The 19,956-nt window shown below is 39.6% G+C and overlaps 1 protein-coding gene across 2 annotated transcripts in view; it reads left to right on the top strand.

The window, feature by feature from the left end:
* The window catches only part of LOC137967886 (uncharacterized protein PF3D7_1120000-like), a 40,818-nt gene extending 33,293 nt beyond the window's left edge, over window positions 1-7,525 (top strand). The window contains exons 4-6 of one of the 2 annotated variants that reach the window (XM_068814485.1): window positions 3,057-3,530; window positions 5,249-5,738; window positions 7,362-7,525. In XM_068814485.1, the coding sequence (XP_068670586.1) occupies window positions 3,057-3,530; window positions 5,249-5,738; window positions 7,362-7,380 (983 nt within the window). In that variant the 3' untranslated portion in view covers window positions 7,381-7,525. Of the gene's footprint in view, window positions 1-3,056; window positions 3,531-5,248; window positions 6,789-7,361 lie in introns of those variants that run through there. The other variant, XM_068814484.1, reaches the window with a different exon arrangement.
* Window positions 7,526-19,956: the final 12,431 nt, after the last annotated feature.

Here is a 19,956-nt window from a genome sequence, read left to right as displayed (position 1 = left end):
CACGTGCACCTTTATGGTTGCCTAGCACGTGATCAATTTCTTCCTTTTGACAAAACATCATAAAAGTCAGAGACTGCAGAAATCTTCGTCTTTTTACGATCGATTGTCATTAATCTTTCGATGAAAATTCGATTTAGAGCTATATTTAAAAACTATGATATTTTTTTCTCTTTATCTGAGAAGAAATGAGTGAATTTTACTCAATAGGGTGTTTTGTTATCTTTAAACTGAATTTATTACCAAAGCTTAAAAAACTAAAAGGCGTCAAAATGGGACAGGATATTACAAAATAATTAAAGGTGTGAACGTGTGAGCCAAGGGCCCCTGCTGGCGCGACACGTCGGTGACCCTCAAATGGTGTTAGTAACTCCCACTTGAAAAAAATTAACTGGAACCCTGCAGTTCAACTGTGTAACACGTACCACAGGCAACCCAGTGTACGCTTTTTATGGAGCGTCTTGTTCAAAGATAATCATAGTTAAACGTGTTAAGTGTGCATTAAGGTGATTCCCTAGTAATTGCACTGCGCATCCCGTTCTGCGCATAACACAGCGTAGGCCACGTTCGTATTCAGGCATGGCTAAGAAGCTTTATGGTCAAATTTCACGTCTCAGTCCTGTTTTCTTTGTCTTACAAGTCTCAACAGATATTTCTAAACAAAACAATGTTTAGATTTAACCATGAAGACTCGTAGCCATGTATGAATATTGATATATCGAACGTGGACAAAAGCATTTCAAAATGGCGACCTTTCGTGCGGGAAAGCTCGCTAGAAATAAGAATGGCCGTTTTCAGAGCACAGCAGTAAAGAGCAAAACAAGAACATTTTTAGACTCTCGCTAAAACAAAAAGTGGAGTGATACCCTTGATGATGCTAAAGTGTCATTTCAGTAGGACAGTGAAAGTTAAACCGCGCTATCGGGGAGACGTGTTGTCGAGGGGTCGAGCTTGGTTTGCTTTCTGTTTTCTCCTAAACGAGGTTGGTGACCTATCTTTTTTTGGCATAATCTTATTCTCTTACCTCTCCTCTTTGTGCCGCAAAACTTTTTAAAAAATTTTACGTCAGCAAAAAAAGTTACATGGAAAAAAGTATTCGTAGCACCCGAGGAATATTTGTAGTCAGTGCCTTTTCAAGACGAGTGCCTGTGCCATAAAAAACATTAAATTATTCCTTTTGAACAATAAAATACACCTGTTTTGTTATTTCAAGGATTACGTCAAAGCTGTGCTTCCTGTTCCTAAAAAACGTAGCGTGAACCGATGGAACAAACTTGTCCTCAATAGATGAAGTCGCAATGATTAAATTAGTAACTTGAGCAAGTTATATCTCGCAAACGAGCATGGTGACCAATTTTTTTAATTGCACATTTGAGTCACCATAATGCCAACTAGATGAGCCGGATTAAACACAACAAAGATCTTTAATGTCAAACATTGCTCACCGCTCCCGTTTTACACTGCACTCTTCATGTACGACTTTCCGAAGTATAGCAACACACTGTTTATGTAATCTACACGAAACATGCAACAGTAACCCTTCCCTTGTACTTGTACATGTTCATTGCCGTGACTTTAACATCTTCAGTTCCCACGGCCTGCTCCCGTCTGACCTTGTAGCTCAACAGCGGTGATCTAACCCGAAAGTCGTGGGTTCAATTAACACCCTGGTCAGAAATTTTCTCTGTCTTTGTGTGGGCCCATTTCCATTAGTAGGGCTAACGCTCACATGGTCCATATGGGGTAGGAAACAAGCACTTCACATTACACTCTAATCAATTAAGTCTTTCATTCTTAACACTAGCAAGATATCGGGATCTAAGCGATCTGCTAACATCACTGATCGTTTCACATGTACCTCCGCAAATGTCATTTATTGCATAACCTGTGCGTTCTGCAATAAATTATACATTGGCGAGACAGGTAGACGACTAGGCGACCGATTCCGCGAACACCTTCGCGATGTTGATAAGAATGACAAGGATGCATCTAAGCCAGTCGCTCGTCATTTTAATCTCCCTAACCACTCCAAAAAAACACTTGGCTATCTGCGGCCTTTCCCTACTGCTAGGTACGACGGAAAGCCGCAAGAATCTAAAACAAAAATTCATCTTCAATTCCAAATCGGCACTCTTAATCCTCACGGTATTAACGAACGCTTTTCATTTAACTTATGTATTCCTATTTTTCACGTTGCCATGTTACCACCAATACTGTAGATCCTATTCTACTATAAAAACTACACATAACCCACAATTCCTCGCTTTTAGGATCTCTGTACATTGGCCAATTTACATTATCAACTCCGTTGATAAAACCAAAATTTGTTCTCCAGTTAAACCATGCATCGTTTGAGTCTTTCAACCCTGGTAAGGAAATCCAAATTAAAACTTTTCTCGCTTGGCGAGATAACAGCTACCGTGTAAATACACACGAAAACTTTAGAGTAGTAGCTATTCTGTTATCGATTGGGCACGAAAGCTCTAAAGCTAAATAAGTCACCGTGAGAAAGATTTGTAAGATTATTTGTGATGCTAATCGTGTTACGGGAGAGTGGTTAGGAAGATTGAAGTGACGTGCAATTGGTCTCGACGCGCCGTTGTCAATTCTTTCTTTATCTCGAAGGTATTGACGGAAAGCGGTCTGCTAGTTCTCCCTGTTTTACCTATTTTAATCTCTTTGCATAGTGTACAGTTTATGCAAGAGATGGCATTGATCATGAAAAGATGCACGTAAAACGGTCGGCGACTTTGACCTATGGTTTCAGTTGTGAGATTTTTTCTATGTTTAATTTGGATGAAAAGGGGCTTCAAGGTACCACAGAAATTTTAAACAACAATTCGTATTTTTACTAGACACTCTAGTCCTCCCGGAACTATGAAAGCTGCTCAGTCAACTAATTTATTCGTAGTATTTATGCCAGCATACCCTTTCATCCGATCTTAAAAAATTTCGTCGCGTATTTAATCCGCCTCGATTAACTGACTGCCCCTGGGTTTCCGAAGATGACGTATGCCCTAACTAAAATGTAAAGGTTTTTTTTTTTTTCGATCGTGCAGATAAGCCTTGTTCTCACTGTGTAAAACTGGAAGAAGATCTAAACAAGATAAGAAGGGCGAAGAAAAAGTTGGAGGAGGACGTTCTGAAAATGAACAACGAAATTAAAGAGTTCAGTGAATATAGTAAACAAGAAAATCAAAAAGTACGGCAAGATCTTGAAAACTTGAAGAAAGATCTTCAAGAATCAAATGAGCGGGTTACAAAAGAGACCGAGGATCAAGTTCAAGAGATAACAACTCTCCAAAAGGAGAACCAAGAGCTAAGGGACGAAACAGAGCAGAAAAGATGCAAAATCAATGAACTTAACGCACAGCTAACAAAGAAAAACGAGGCCTTAAGGAAGACCAGCGAAGAGTTGGCGGATGAAAAAGAGAACGGAAAAAAGTTAAAGGGAAATTGGAAGCGGTGCGCAAGGGAAAAAAAGAAAGCTATGGAGGAAAATGAAGAGTTAAACAAAATACTTAATAAACAAGGTACGCACACGAGTGAAGAGATTAATATACGCTTTCGCAAAACCAATTCGGAGTGATCTAGATGCAAATCTGTCTACAAAGAAGCACAGAGACGGAGAAATACATGCATGGCAATTCGTTAGTGTTAAGTGTATTTCCGTATTATTATCTGTATTATTATAAAAGTTCTTTTTGGAAGCAGGGATGGCGTAGTGGTGAGAGCACTCGCCGCTCACCAACGTGGCGCGGGGTCGATTCCCGTGCAGACTTGGCGTCATATGTGAATTGAGTTTGTTGGTTCTCTTCTCCGCTCCGAGAGGTTTTCCTACGGGCCTCCGGTTTTCCCCTCTCCTCAAAGACCAATATTTTATTTGATTTGAGTTCGAATTCATTTCATGAATGTTCCCAATTAGTGCTCAAGTGCTAAATCCATTGACACTTGTCCTCCACCCTCAGAACAAAGACACATATGTATGTTTACATATGTACATTGCGTTATGCAAGTTTATTATATGGCTCTGTCTCACGAGGACTGGGAACTACAAAATTCAGGAATTTGATTGGCTAAAATCGATATTGACCGCGGTCTAGATTTTCCCCTCTAGACCGGTAATGTTTTGCGGTGAAAAGATGCAAACTAAAATGCAAAAATATTGAGTACTTTCTTCTACCAATATTTATTTATGCAAGTGCCAAACAGCATGATGACAAAAGAGAGGATGAGGAGAAAACTTTGACAGAATTAAGTTCAGCTCATCGCCATTCATCGCCGTTCGCAAGCAAAATGTCAGTTAGTACAAACCAGTCACATTAAACGAATTAAATTGTTCTTGTTTGCCATATAATAAACATCTTATTAACCGAGCTTAGTCAGTCTGTATGGGAGAATCTTGACCGAGGTCGTGAGTACAGACCGAACGCAGTGAGGTCTGTACACACGATCTCTGTCAAGATTCTCCCATGCAGACCTCCTGTTCGGTTAATAAGAGCTAAATATTGCCTGAAAAGCCCACATTGGGAGTTGCAATAATGATGTATCTTTGCAGTATGTGCATTTTCAACATAGCGTTACTTTGCACCCTTTCAATATCACGCACAGAATACGCTACAATCTTGGATGGATCAAATTTACGATTTCTCATCCATGTCAGTACAGTTTCATTATCTGATCACGGTTATTAGAAAAAAACCTTGAGCAAGTTTTAAAAAGCTCTGCCTGTGGCACCAATGTCTCTTGGCCGGAAGAGGCAATGGCTGTCATTCAGTACGAACGGCATAAGACATGGTAAACATGACCCTTTATTGCTTTTTTCATGTAATGTCAGAGATAACAAAGGGTTAAGCAAAAAGTACATTGCTTAGTTTCCACTAGAAAAGGTCCCGAAGTTGTAAACTTGACAGCAAACAGAGTGCGTTACCACCTGTAGAACATTTTACAGTAAATTCAGTAGATTGCACGATTCCCAAATCAAAATTTACTGTAGATTATTCGCCGATCTTATTCAAGGTGGTGAGTACAATGGATAATAAAAACAAAAATTAACTTCCTTCCCTCTTAGTTATTTTTTGTCGTCGAAAGCTGGATTAAGGAGTCCACGAGTCTGTTGTAGCTTATTGGTGCCTGAGTATCCAAAACTGAGTAAGCAATGCAATAGCCAAGAAGAAGGACAAGATTTGTTTTTTCTCATCACATTTATGTCAAGAGAGTAATGTTCCGTTTTAACTTTTCGATCTTGCAGATGAGTGTTATTCTCACTGTGAGAAACTGAAAGAAGAACTAAATTTGATAAAGACTGAGAAGGAAAATTTGAAGAAGGAAGTTGGGAAATTGAAAAACAGTATTAAAGAGATGAGCGAAGCTTTTCAAACATCATTGCAGAAAGAACGAGAGTCTCATTCTCGCTGTGAGGAACTACAACGAACACTAAATGTGATAACTGGTGAGAGAGATTCAATGAGAGAACAGAAACAAAATTTGGATAAGGAAGTTCTGAACTTGAACAACAGAATTAAAGAGATCAGCGAAGATTATCAACGAACAAAGAAAGAACTGCAGCAAATCTTGAAGGAAGAACGCGAAAACGTTTCGCGGGAGCTTGTGGCAGCGAACGAGCAACGGAAGGAGGAGAAAAATGTTCTCCAAGGAAAGAATGAAGAGCTAAAGGACCAGATAAAGAGACAAACTTCTGAAGTGCAGACGAAAACGGTGCAGCCAACGAGAGAAAAGAGGTACATTGAAAAAAACCAAAAGGAAGGACAGCCCAGACAAATATGTAGGTGTATTGGTCCACCCTCGAAACAAAGACGCATGTGTATGTTTACATATGCCTGTTGCATTGTACATGTTTATTGCCTGAAAAGCCCAGGCACATGGGAGTTGCAATAAAGATGTATCTTTGCAATATGTGCATTATAAAGTTATTTCCAACGTAGCGGCACCCTTTCAATGTCACGTACAATTAATTGTAACTCTTAGTGCTTCCCCCGAGGCCTCGATCCTTCCACTTTGTACACAATACAACGATCTCTGGCTAGCTTCGATTTAGCAAGTGTGCAAATTCAAAACTTCCAGCCCTTTTCCACAGTCCCAAACAATTAGGCTAAAAGTTGTTGCTAATTGTTACCAATGATGGAAGGAATCACGGTTATTAGAAACGAGAATGTTAAGAACGATTCATCTTCGTTATAAAACGATATTTTTGCGGCAAAATTGCTAATCACTTCTTTCCAACTCTGATCTTCTCCCTACATGTAACGCTTAAATTTAATGTCAACTTTTAAATGGACGCCGTGTCGGAATAAAGGCTGTGCGACAGCGCTGTGCCCTTTCTTGACATGAGTTCTTTACAGTCAGACATGTTAGTGTCACAAACAAATCTTGAGGAAACTAATCTTTTTTATACAAAACTGAAATAAATGTATGGTTCAACGGGATAACAACACACCATGACCTCTTCGAATCCCCGTTCAATACGCCTGAAGTTTTTAGGTTTCTGTAAGAGATCGGCTAACTTAATGTTGTACCCAATAGCCCTTTTCACGGTTAGCTTTTCTCATTTGCATTACAATGTAATCTAACGTGGGTGCGAGGCAATTTCGGGTTAAAACTACAAAACAGCCCGAAATTGCCTCAAATACATGCTAGATTACGTTGTAAAGCAAATGAGAAAAACTAACTGTGAAAACAGATTTAAGCCGGAATATATGTAAGGCTGGAATATATGTATTAAGTTATATCAGAAACCCATAAGGGTTGAAACTTGTAACGCGCGTTCACAGCTTCCGAATATTCAGTGCGAACTGATTGGTTGAATGTTTCAGTGCTAAGTACCATATTTGGAAACCACTCGCTCTTGTTGTTCCAAATATGGTACTTAGCTAATTGAACATTCAGAAGCTTCTTTCCCAGCACACAAAGGACCGTTACACGTTTCAACCCTTATGGGTTTCTGGTTGTATATGTATCAAATAACAAATAAGAAATAAAGCAACATCTGTCATCTTACGATTGATCCACGTTTAGGTTTTTGATACCTCGTCGAGAATGCTGAAAATAGCATTTCCGAGCTTCAAGATTTCAAAATTTTCTGGCGGAGAATTTCCCCAGAACCCCCCTCAAGTTAGCGTCTCCGGCGCTTGCTTGTTAGCCCCCCACACTCACCACCCCCCCCCCCCCTCCCCCAATGCAAAATACGCTCCGCCGTCCCTGAGCTTTATTCTTGTGCACTCTTTTTCCTGTTTCGATGAAAAAACAAGGCCGCTGGACTTGTGAGTGAAACTAAGAAACATCTTTCAATCATGAGACTTAGCGGGTAAAGAAAAATGTTGTTTTTTCCTTGTCTATCGATTCAGGGGCTCTAAATCACAATAAGGAAAAACGAGGAGTTGTCTACGCTTTCGCAACCGATTTCGGTAAGCGGACATGGGAAAGTGGATCATCAACGCGAATAATCGCAACCAGATCTTCTGATCATAAGGGATTTGCGAAAGATCTGTTAGAAAAGGGGAGAGGAGCAGTTAGTGGAACTAAAGACGAAGAAGACTCCTGGTGGCGTGTAGAATTACCCGCTAAATACGTCTTGAACCTTACACACTACACCTTATCGCGTAGTCGGAACGATCAAGAGTCATACATCCTCAACTGGCGCCTGGAGGGCTCGCTTGATGGGCATTGCTGGAAAATACTGAAAGAACACGAACGTGACAACGCGCTTAAGGCTAATCCCTACTCTCACACGTGGTCTGTCGATGGAGAACGGGGCGCCTTTCGGTACTTCAGGATTTATCAGACTGGTAAGAACTCTTCGGGTAAATATAATATCTTTCTCTCCGGAATTGAGTTGTACGGAGTGCTCATTGAAATGGGCAGTTAAAGTCTTTTAGTTATCCTCAAATCTGCAGGGTAGTACATTGTAGCGCAGACAAAGCACTTTTCGAAATCAAATTTCAATTTCATCCACGAGCCCAGATTCACTCTTAAGCCAAGTATTATGAAGGACTTAACCGAAAGCCTTAAAGACCGATTTTATGTCTTTAAACCAAGATCTCTGTTCTCAAAAGGTACCAAAGGTAACTTCGTAATAAGCCACAATCGAGCATGGAATAGAACTGAAGTTTTTAGCATCACCAGGAGCCAAGGTAATGGTTTCCTGAGCGTTAATCGAATGGTCTCCTCAAGTATGAGGGAGCGGTAAAAAGGTCAATCATTTCTCGCTGTATTTGCTGCCATTGCATAATCAGATACAGTCCGACCGTGATACTTTCATACGTTAGATGCATTGTGTTGTGTTGTTCTGGTACCAGTTTGATCAAATGAGACTTTTCTTGATAATAGTGTTCGCAGGGTTTGAATGACATAACCACGTCCTTTCCATCATTAAATTTACAAATGATAATGCAATTATATACCCGCTTAGGATATGATCATTCTAGCTTGGAGTCATCATAACCACAGTTCAAATTGACTCACATCTTTCACAATCCTTCATTAAACTGCTTCTAGTTACACAGCAAACTCGCAACTGGTAGCTAACTTAATAAATCAGATGGATGAGAATTTTAGCGGAGCGGGGGTGCGTTCGATCTTGTTATATCGTTCGTTTATGTGTTTGATTCGTGCGCAAGCGTGGATTTTTTTCCAAGCTTCCTTTGTAGCTCCAGCTGTTTCAATACATGAACACATAATGAGATTTCTTTCTGATTATCAGTCAACATGGTTTCAGACAATCTCGCTCATAAAGTAAACTGCTATAACTTGCTCACGACGGGTTTCTTACCCTCGATAAGCGTGTCTTCGGGGGAAGCAGTTTTCATAAATTCTGCAAAGGCCTTTGATAAAGCTTGGTTTTTACCAGAGACACAAGCACAAGCGCAAGGGGTGGGGGGGGGGGGGGTCTCCCACTTAGGGGTATAAATTTTGGATTTTGGTTTCGGTTACGGTGTGATAAAGCCCCAAAATTTTAAGCCACCAAGGTCTCGTTTAGGGTTCCGCGAAGAAACACAGAATTACGCGAAGAGAAGCAGAAGTCAAATTTTCTTTTAACGTGTTTAAGGGTCAAAATTTGCTTAAGCCACGCCCAGATTGGTCTACTTTAGGGGTCACAAAAAGCTCGAGCCACGCCCAGATGGTCTCCTTTAGGGCTTAAATTCAAAAGTTCCGACGAGCATCCCCGAAAGCAAACTTTGACATGAGCATCAAAATCAACCACGGCAATCAAAGGTGAACTATTAAACTGGATTTTAGGTTTCTTGACTGCAAGAAAACAGAGAGTGATAATTAATGGCCATTCATCTGGTCTGGTGTTCTTTAGGGAAGCATTTTAGGACCTCCTTTTTCTTGTTTATATCAACGACTTGATACCTGCAAATTACTTCAAATTTTCATTTTTTAATCATTATATTACAGGCTGGAACGGTATCCCATCGAATTATATGCGTCCCCTTTCATTAGTCAGTTTTAGCCCATTCCCTCCTGAGAGTGAGAGTTCTAGATTTTACTCTGGATACAAAATTTGAAGGCACTTTAGGCGTGAATCGGTTAAGTCCTGCTTTTTAGATCATTTTGTGTCAAATGTAGAATGTCTGGCTTGCTAATGTGTGAGTGTCAGGTTAACTACTTATTTCATTTTTGCGTTCGACGAAGAAGAACGCAGTTCATAATCCTGGGTGTCCTGTGGTTTCAAGGTGACGTTTCTTTAGATTTGTCGTCAACCGTCTGCATTTTCAGCGCCATTTTGAATGACGTCATAAGTCAGATGCGCAAAGATTATAGCGCACCTCGTAGTTTTCGCAGTAGTCTGAGCAAGTCTGAGCATTGTAAAGCGGATATCTAAAGACTATCTCGTGGTTTTCATAGTCTAATGTAGTAAAGTTAAGGAAAGCGTGACATTTAGTTTACGTGACCTGTCCAACTGTTAGTTGATAAGTAGCCCAGTTACTCGCCTGATAAAATCGGAAGTATTGTTGCTTAACCAAACGTGCAAATATGCGTTATGCTGTGTAAGTGTTGCATACACAGTTAACGTACTACATCGTGGCGCTAGTCCTTTCTTCTACTAGGATTTCATGTAGGATTCTAAACGCCTAGTTCCTGATCAGGATTTACGTATGTATCAATATGTAAGTAAGGCATTATGCTCACGTTCGAATTAAGATGATTACTAGGACGGAAACATCATATACTCTCTCGCATATTCAAGAACCCAAATTTCGTCCCCACAATCGCACTTCATAATTAATGATAACTCCTAGTATTAGGTTAGTCTTGGTTTACCTCTTAATTTTAATTCTTATTTTTTTTAGTGTGTTTGATATTGGAGTGTAATCTTTGCAATATTTAATTGTCCTCAATTACTGTTCAGTCATGTATATTTTTACATGTAAGGCCTACCACCAAAATTACTTTCAGTATTTTCATGTAACAAATGTTTCATAAGAGGGCTACTTTTACTGCTTTGGTGTTGTTGTAAAAAATAAAATGTCATTTTAGTTGATCCGTGCGTTTTACAATTCATTGACGCTAACTGAACACTGAAACGACTTCTTACGAAATCGCGCAACAGCGTGCATTTTTGGCCTACTGAGTAAAAGATAATTTTGCCGATATATCAAAAAACATGTAATCGCAAGTTTCTTTGTAAAACTAAGGATTAATATCAGTTTTATTTTCAGAAGTTGCAATTTCTTCAACTTCTGAAAATACGCGTGATATAAGAGGCTTTCTCGTGACGTCATCACCGCCATGTTGGTGGACGAAAACAAAAGACCTCTCATTAGCTTTTTTTGTTCGTCCACCAGAAGTCGTACATATTTGTCTATTGTTATTGGTGTTTCTACAGATTGGTTGAAAACGTCTTATTAATCTTTACCGAATTGCGATTACCTATGCAAATCTTAAATTAGTACCGACAGCCGACGAAAAGAGTCGGCTACTGCACTCAGAAAGTCAAACACGTTTTTCCCTAAATTGACAAAAATAAAAACAGATTCTTCCAAACCTGACATGAAGTAGTCTAAAGGTGACCATCAATTTTGCTTTTGAAATATTAAGTTTTGGAGCGTACTTTTAAAAATGGCGTGCCCACAGACACCCCCTTAGAGAAAGGGACCGTTATGCTCCTTGATGATACTGTCAGTTACTCTACTGCTATTCTACTGAACAAGTCGCCAATTTCACATTGTATTGAAATCCCTGCAACTACTGTACCGCTCTCAAATGCCACTATTATTCTCGCTTGAAATTTCCACGGTCATAATCCGCTGTTTTCACTTCACAGTGTAAATGTTGTCGGTAAAATCCGGGCTCAGGTTGAATCCGTTTTTATCCTGGTTAAATTGGTGATCCTCATTTTACCTAGGTTGCATATGCACTCTACCTAGTTTAAACCAGCTATCAACCCCCAAAAAGGATTTAAATCACCTATACCTTCCCTGAAGCTCTGCCTTACGCATCTCAACACATCTTCTTAAGGGCCCACTGACGTATTTTTGGGGTGCGTTGCTAAAGATGTAATGGTTAAGTAATTTGGGAGAATTTGGCATTATTTTGGTCAGTTTCCAACTTTTGTAAGCCAATGACAATAAATATGACGTCATCATGCCACGCCCATGGTCACGTGACCAATAAAATAAAAAAATCTAAATTTGTCTCCGTGCTACGCAATTTGGGTATTTAATCGATGGTTTAATAATTTGTATTCGTTTTTGCATCCAGCCAAGCATGGTTTTCTTTTTAGTTTGAAAAATGTTCCTTTTAAAGACATAAACGATACTGAAATACTCATAACTTTTTCAAAAAAGATGATTTGAAAAAATCAATGCTTAGCTATATTCCGTATTTGGGGGTGAAACGTGCCATGTAAAAAAAAATTAATTCAATTTAAAGACTGCCGGAAATTTAACTTTTTCTCAAACCGAAAGTCAGTTCGTTTACGCATGCGCAGTTGATCTGAGAACGAGCGCGAGGAAGGGCTAGGAAGAACCTTCTATGGAAACAACAGTTTGTGCGGCGACTTTTGCTTGTGAGTGGCTTTTCTTGTCAGCGCATGATATGATAATGTCACTTACCGGAAGTAACATTTCACGTCCTTAGCAACGCTCGAAAAATCCGTCTGTGGGCCCTTAAAGGGCATGTAAATCCAAAAATCGTACACGTTTTGTTCACCTAGCGGTTTAGCACATATGGCAGATATGCCATATCCATATTTTTTCTTTCTGTCAAGCCCGTTTTCACCTTGTAAAAGCTCTTTGAAATTCGAAACATCCGCCATCTTGAAATGGGCGATCTTTCCTGTGACGTCACAGGTGGAACCTTCCTTTACCCGAAGTATCAACCTCGTGAAATACAGACTAGTGTGGGGATATTTATTTTCTTCATAATGGTAAAGCGTTGTGTTGTTCTGTTTTGTAGAAACTCAAACAAAACCGGGCATGCCATGCACAAATTCCCAAAACAGACAAATTTGAAGCGACAATCGGTGAAATTTTTTCAAGTGAGAAGAGCCGATTTCGTAGAGCCGTCGGCCGTACATTCTGTTATTTGTAGCAATCATTTTTCTCCCGACTTTTATGAGAACAGTTACTTACATGGCAGAAATAGGCCTTACAACGAAGAAGCAACTACTTCCCGGTGCTGTGCCGACGATTTATGCCCTTCCAGAAACAAATTCGTTTGAAGTAAAAAAGCGACCCATGGCAGAATGCGAGGAACCGGAAGTGTCCGACAGAATTGAGTAAAAACTGAGAAGACGTCGCGCTCTTCAGAAGTTACGGGCCAATAAAGTACATAAAAATTGCTTTAAGTGCGGGTCTTCAGATTGACACGAGATCAATTGATTCATCCCCTAAGAAAGCCTTTTTTCTTAGTAATTGAAAGATTACGAGGAAGCCAGTCCCGGAGCCAGCTCTGAGCCCGAGGTTGACCTTTCTGAACAAATGCCTGAGACCGAAACCAGTAGCGAGGAAAGAAATTTGCTAAGTTTTTATCTGAATGCAAATAAATCACACTGTGACCTAAATACCAGTCTGTGTTTCCGAGACCATTGGTGTCGCTGTCAACCGGTTCAGGGTTTTCTTCTCTCTCGTTTCGCCTAATCCTGAACCTTGCACATTTTCGGAATTATCCCCATCATGCACTGACTGTCATGCCAGGCACTTGAGTCGCTCTCTTCTGAGAGGACATCCTCCGTACTACTGTTACTTGTACCAGCCGCCAAACTAAATAATGGGTTGCCAAACCCAGTCGGAATAAGCCTTTCATTTCTCCGTATTTTTCTTTTTCTTTTCCCATGCTAAGTAGTGTCTTTGTGTGTAGAGTCTTCTGCGCGTATGTTTGGTAAGTTTGAGGGGGTACTACAAATGCATAGATTTTATCCGGTGGACACAGCAGAATATTTAGCTTAACCTGCAATGGTGTCGAAAGTCATTGTGACGCGAATGCCATTTTAGTGGATCTTTGAAAAATATATACCCCTATGGAGCTCAATAATGGAAAGTCAATTGGATAAACAAGACAGGCGGTGAAAAATAAACCAAATGGCAAATTCTGTATGGGTTTAGTTAAAAGAAATCGAACGCCTTGAATGCATCGCATTGTTTACTGACGTCGCATCTCAATTGCACAGTATTTAGGTAAAAAAATTGGAAATGTGACAGTGGAGAATTATTTGAAAGAAAGCTAGCTTGTTGTCTCTTTTGTGCTTCATTATTCACGGTCAAGGTTCTATCGAAAAGGGTTTTAAGATCCTGAACTGTGAGACCAAAATTTATTTAATTGCTTTGTTTCTTGTTTGCACGCACGCAGTTATAATAGGCGAACTTTCTGGTAACTTCTTCGAGTTGAATACTAGAGACGGAATCGAACACCTTGAGTAGTGTGTGTTTTACAATTTTCTGGTTATTTATAATTTTATTTATTTGTACTCAACTCTGCACAGTCTTCTGGTAAAAAAAAAAAAAAAAAAAAAAAAAAGAAAGAAAACAATTTAAAAATTGACTAATTCTTTTTAATTTAATTTGAAAGAAAGCTTGTTGTTCATTTTTTAGCTTAATTATTGAAAGAAATGGTTCTTCAGTGAAGGGATTGATTAGCATTATTCCAGAGAAGAGTCCGGTCTCAGGTCAATAACCTGGCAAAGAATTGCGAAGGCTTCCCGACCCGACAGATGAAATATAAATATTCAGTTAAATATTACAACAATATTTAAAAACGAAAGACGTAAGTTTCTTGGCTAAAAAGTACGTTGGTTAACTCTAAAAGCGACGAACGATATAACGTTCCTCATTCATTGTAAACAAGAACTTTGACACAAGGTTTGTTGGCGATTTCAATATGCCTACCACTGACTGGGAATATGTTATTGACTTGAGCTTACTCAAGTTGTGAAGGAACCTACTAGAATTTCACATTCCAGCAAGACAATTTTGGATCTGTTTTTTTATAATTATCCTGAAGAAATATTTGATGTTAACGCCGTTCAGGATTTCAGCTCTGATGATCTCGTGGTCAGTTTCTCGATGTTAACAGAACTTAAGCGCTTATAGAAATCAGGTCGGATAGTTCACAATTTCAAGAACGCTGATTTATCTGGCTTGAAGTCCTCTCTGAGGAATCTCTCGGGACACTGTGTCAAGCCCCATTTACACGAGCAATTTTTCCTTGACAAGTCCACTTGTCAAGGAAAACTTGCCGACTGTACACACTAGCAAGTTTTCCTTGACAAGTTTTCCTTGACAAGTTTTCCTTGCTAGTGTAAATGAAAAATATGACAAGTTTTCCTTGTCACATTTTCCTTGTTGTCCATCTACACGAGCAAATTTCAGACTTGACAATTTTTCCTTGTCAAGGAAAAGCTAGCATGCCAGATTTTCCTTGACAAGGAAAATTTGTCCACTATTCCCCATCTACACGAGCAATTTTTCCTTGTCAAGGAAAACTTGTCAAGGAAAAATTGCTCGTGTAAATGGGGCTTCAGTGTGGACAATGACATCGACGTCAGTATTGCCTGCTGGTATGACATGTTTTTATCATGTGTGGATGAATTTCTAGCGAAAGTGGTAATCAAGGATGCCAACAGACCACCATGGAGGTGCTATTGTTAATTATAAAAAAGAACAGAACTCGGCGTAAAGCTAAGTTCTGTAAATTTATGGGAAAGATTTCGCTATCTTAGACGACAGGTTAAGAAAATGGTTAAATTTAAAAAGCGTAGGCACTTCTCTAAGCTTATTTGTTCCTTAGGGGATAATCATCGCAAATTTTGATCATATTATAAAACGATTACCAAAACTACCAGAATTCCCGGGTTAATTAAACATGAATCGGTACAGGCTACCAGACTTATTGATCAAGCTAATTTATTCAAGGTGTTCTTTTCATTTAGTTTTTGCCCCCACCTGACTCTAGCAGCGCTGCTGTATATCTACCCAGACTTAATTACGGTGTTAAACGTGAATTATCTGAAGTTCGCGTTACTCCTAGCAACATTCTTAAACAGCTCCAATCGCTTGATGTTAACAAAGCTTCCCTTGGTCTTCCAAGTATGTTATTGCAAGCATGCGTGCTAATGAAATTTCACCATCATAATGCAGATTATTTAATTTGTCCTTAGAGCTTGGGACATTTCCTGAAGAATGGAAAGACGCAAATCTTGTCCCTATTCATAACTGTGAGTCAAAGACGATGGTTTCAAACTACCGTGGTATTTCGCTTCTTGACGGTTCTATCTAAAATTTTGGAGAGACAAGTTTATAATGAGATCTTTGGTATTAGTTGCCCTCATCTTACCCACTGGCAGCATGGTTTCCTGCCAGGAAAATCCACTGTGTCTCAACTATCTCAAGTTGTTCATCAATTCGCTGTTGCTCTTGAGAGGAGACAACAAGTTGATGTTATTTATCTAGATTTTTCTAAGGCTTTTGATCGTGTGTCTCACGAAAAGCGTCTATTTAAGCTTGAATGCCTTGGCATTGGCGGATCCTTGTTGGCTTGGTTTAGATCATATTTATCGAGTAGAAGACACAGAGTCGTGATAGATAACGAGTCGTCTGATTTCCTCTCTGTAACATCTGGAGTCCCGCAAGGGTCAATTTTGGAGCCTTTACTGCTCTTGCTTTTTATCAATGATATGCCGAATGCAATTTCAAAGGAAACATTGTTACCCCTCTTTGCTGATGACTCAAAGTGTTTTCGGTTAATTCTTGGACGCGATGACGGCAAAAAATTGCAGGATGACTTGAATAAGTTATTCCAGTGGTCTTGTATTTGGGGTATGGAGTTTAATGCCAAGAAGTGTAAGGTTTTAAGGGTGGCTCGTATAAGATCAATTGATGATAGGGACCATTATCTTGGTTGAGAAAGACCTGAGGATTTTGGTTAGCCACAATTTAAGCTGGAATAATCCCGTTGATGTTATTTCCTCGAAAGCTCAAAAAATGCTTAACGTCCTTTACCGAACATGCAAGGATATCAATGATATTAGTACAAAGAAATTACTTTATATTGCTTCGGTTCGCTCGCGCCTTGAATATGCTAGCGTGGTATGATCACCTCATACCAAACGAAACATCAGCAATTTAGAACAATTACAACGCAGGGCCACAAGATTCATTCTTGGAAGGGATTATTCTGAGTACAAGCGCCTTAGTAAGTTAAATTTATTACCTTTGAAGTATCGCAGAGAAATTAATGATTTGGTTTTCATTTTTAAGTGCCTTAAGAATAAATATAAATTAAACACTTACGATTATGTATCTCATGATTTATGGAACTATAGTAGGAATAACTGTCGTGTTTTCTTCCCTTCCTATGAGGAACTAGTTAAAAGAAAATATAAAACTGAATGTCATTTTGCCGCTAAGTACAATGATAGGAAGATGCTAGAGGCTAAGTGGAAACCCGTGTTGAATTGTATTTTTCTAAGTACATAGGTGTGCGGTAACTAAATAAAAGAAAAACAAACTCTTAAAAGTAGTGTAAGAATTGAAGTCTAGGAAGTATTGTGTAGTAAGTAGTGCAAGTAATGTTTTGTAAATGGTACTGTACTTAGTGTTGTAAGTAGTGTCTGCTTTCTTTTGTAAGTCTCTTGAATATGGAGCCTTTGTTCCTAATAATAAAAAAAAAAAACTTCTCTGAGTTGGCTGTCACTGTATTGCCACGCGGTCACTTTGTTTATTGGAACGGGAAGGCGTCTATCGTTTGCGTTTAATATGGTGTTTCCAAAAAAAAGGGTTTAATTTTCTGACCTGCTGTGAATGGAAAATGGCCAGCGATAAACTGGATTTTGGAGGGGTTTCGGTATGACGTAATTTGAGGCAATTTCAGTGCTTTCTGAGTCAAGTCGAAAAATACACATAATTTGGTAGATGAAAAGGTGTGATCTCCATCCTTCTGCTTTTCAAAGTATTCTAGAAATATCCTGGAACCGATTTCGAGATAATTTGCCTTAAGCAGCTATATTTCGGTCGACACATGACATCTAAAACAAGCGCAACGTGTACGAAATTAGCTGTTGTTTACGAATGAGAAATACACATAACCTCTGCTTTAACTGCGATCGCATGCCATTTAAAGGGAACATCCACTTTCCGAAAAATCAATTCTTAGCAAACATTGTTATACAAAGATAGATTTTCATAGAGGTCCAATTGTAACATTACTTATTGCTTTCGGGCTGGTCTGCTTCCAGAGAAGGGATTGGTAACGCATAGTAGCAAGTCTTCTAAGTGACGTGTCGGGTACAGGCTAATTCCATGTTCTTTGGAATGACCGACTGAGCACAATGATCAAAAGAAAGCACCCGATTTGGCTAAATCCTTTGCGAGATTTGTTTTACAACGAGAAACAAAAGTAAACAGATTTGTACCGCCTACACATTATGACATTTATATGAAACGGTCTACACGGTCTACCACAACTTTTCACTGAGAAAATAATATGATATCATTTTTCTCGCTGTTGCGATGGTAGACCGTGCTTGGATGGTAGACCGTTGGTAAATGGAATAGACGATGTGTACAGGATTTCTAACTGTGTGAACGTTATTACGAATCATCTGGTAATGTATTGGATTGAGTAGAAAAGAAAGTACTAGTTGAATTGTACTGTTTCCTGGAAGATACGATTTTCAACTGTAACGCCACCATCGTGGTTGACTTCACCAAGAAACACAATAAATGGTATTGTGTTACATAATACGAGCCATGTGTAACTTTCGGCGCATCAGATCTGCAGTGCAAAATACTTTGCTCGCTTTAGTATTTGGTACGGAGTCTTCTCTTAGCGATGATAAGTCCAAGCACTTGAAAATCGATGCCACCGTATGTCAATAATTAATATCCTTTCGTGTTTGGTACAACGTGCTTTGCACTTCGCGTGCAAACTTCTTAAATGTTTCAGAGCTTATACGATATCTAACGATTGTTTCTTTAGTCCCTGCTTTTCTACGTTAAAACTTTTCCCTATTGGATTCAAATTCGAACTGGCAAAGTTATTGCAATCAATCAGACAACAAGTTGCAAAAATAGTGGAGACACTTCACCTTCTTGGGGCATTATTAATTCCCCTATTATCTCTCACACTGCAGCCCCCCTCCCCCCCTTATCAGTGTTGCTAGCAAGAAAAAAAATGTTGGAACTTAAGCAGTCAACACTGAAAGGGGGAGAGGGGAGAGGAAGTGGGAAAGGTTTAAGTTCTAGATACGGCGGGTATTGGAATCTAGAAAAGGTGTTTTTTAATGAAAGTGCCTCAACAACTTTGCAACTTGTTGTAGCTCAAGCCGGGGCTTATCCGGGACCTAGGGGTTTTGGGCTGTGTTTATCTTGGCCGCGCGCCTTGGATATGAAATTGTTCGTACAAATGTACTCAAGTGTTGTTCTTTGGCGTGTTCTTCTTTTGTTATTATGGCCCAGACTTCCTTTTTGCTCTCGTCCATTCGCCTGAGAAACGAATCACGTATTACTAAAGAAAAAGATTCAGCGAAAAAGCGAATGTGGAGTGCCCCGGAAGAGAAAAAGCTTCTCACTATTTGTAGTCGTATTGAAATTGCTAAGCTACTTGATAATTGCGTCACTTCAGCCAGTGTAAGTTCTGCACAGCACACCGCAAGTCACCCTGCGAGCAGAGCCTCCATTTGTTTTTTTCTTTACTGAGAAGGAGAAAAGTAGGCTCTGCCCGAATCGCGTGAACTCTTTGAGGCCGCCGCAGCCCGAACTTCTGGGCTAGTCAGTCTTGTTTTCTCTCGTCAAACCGGTTTTTCCAGTGCGAGCGTCCGTTTAGTGACAAAACCGATGGTTATAATTGAGCCCGCTGTACCATGAAAAACCAAGATGGCGGCGAAATCTGGCATATTAGGCTTGGGTTCGAGACTGTATCCAGGCAACATGCAGCGCATATTCAATAAAGATCTTACTCGATTCATGCAGAGCCTTTCTCGAGAACGCCAAATCGAGCAAGCAAAAGAAAGGCTCTGCTAGCAGGGTGACCGCAAGTGTTCGTTTACGACTTTACCAGATCGATACTGGATTACATGTAAAACTTTAGTTTAATAATGTTTCTTCACTTGTTTGCTTACTCGAGCCATTTATCTTCTTGCCTTAAACTTAATTATAGCCCACAACGAGGCATCGAAATAAATAACGTCATCATTGGACCAGTTGGCCGCGAACTTAGCCGCGAACCATTTGTAAGAGGATTTCGCGTCTTATGAAAGCCGCACTCGTATATTAAATGGCCCAGTTCGCGGCTTATTTTCCCTCGTATAAACGGCCCTAATGGCTTTGTTATTCTGATTACGCGGGATTCCTGTAAGGCGGACCGCGTAGAAATTCCAGTCGGGTATCTTATTCTCATTTGTAGACCCAAATCGCACGTCTTTTTTGAGTTTCCCGTATCCCGGGGAACCAAGAACTATGTTGAGCAAGCTGGAACTGAAAATATCAAAAGAGCCCTCTA

This window comes from Montipora foliosa, chromosome 8 (assembly GCF_036669935.1).
Source record: "Montipora foliosa isolate CH-2021 chromosome 8, ASM3666993v2, whole genome shotgun sequence".
Lineage (NCBI taxonomy): Eukaryota > Metazoa > Cnidaria > Anthozoa > Scleractinia > Acroporidae > Montipora > Montipora foliosa.
This window is presented reverse-complemented; position numbering and strand designations above follow the sequence as displayed.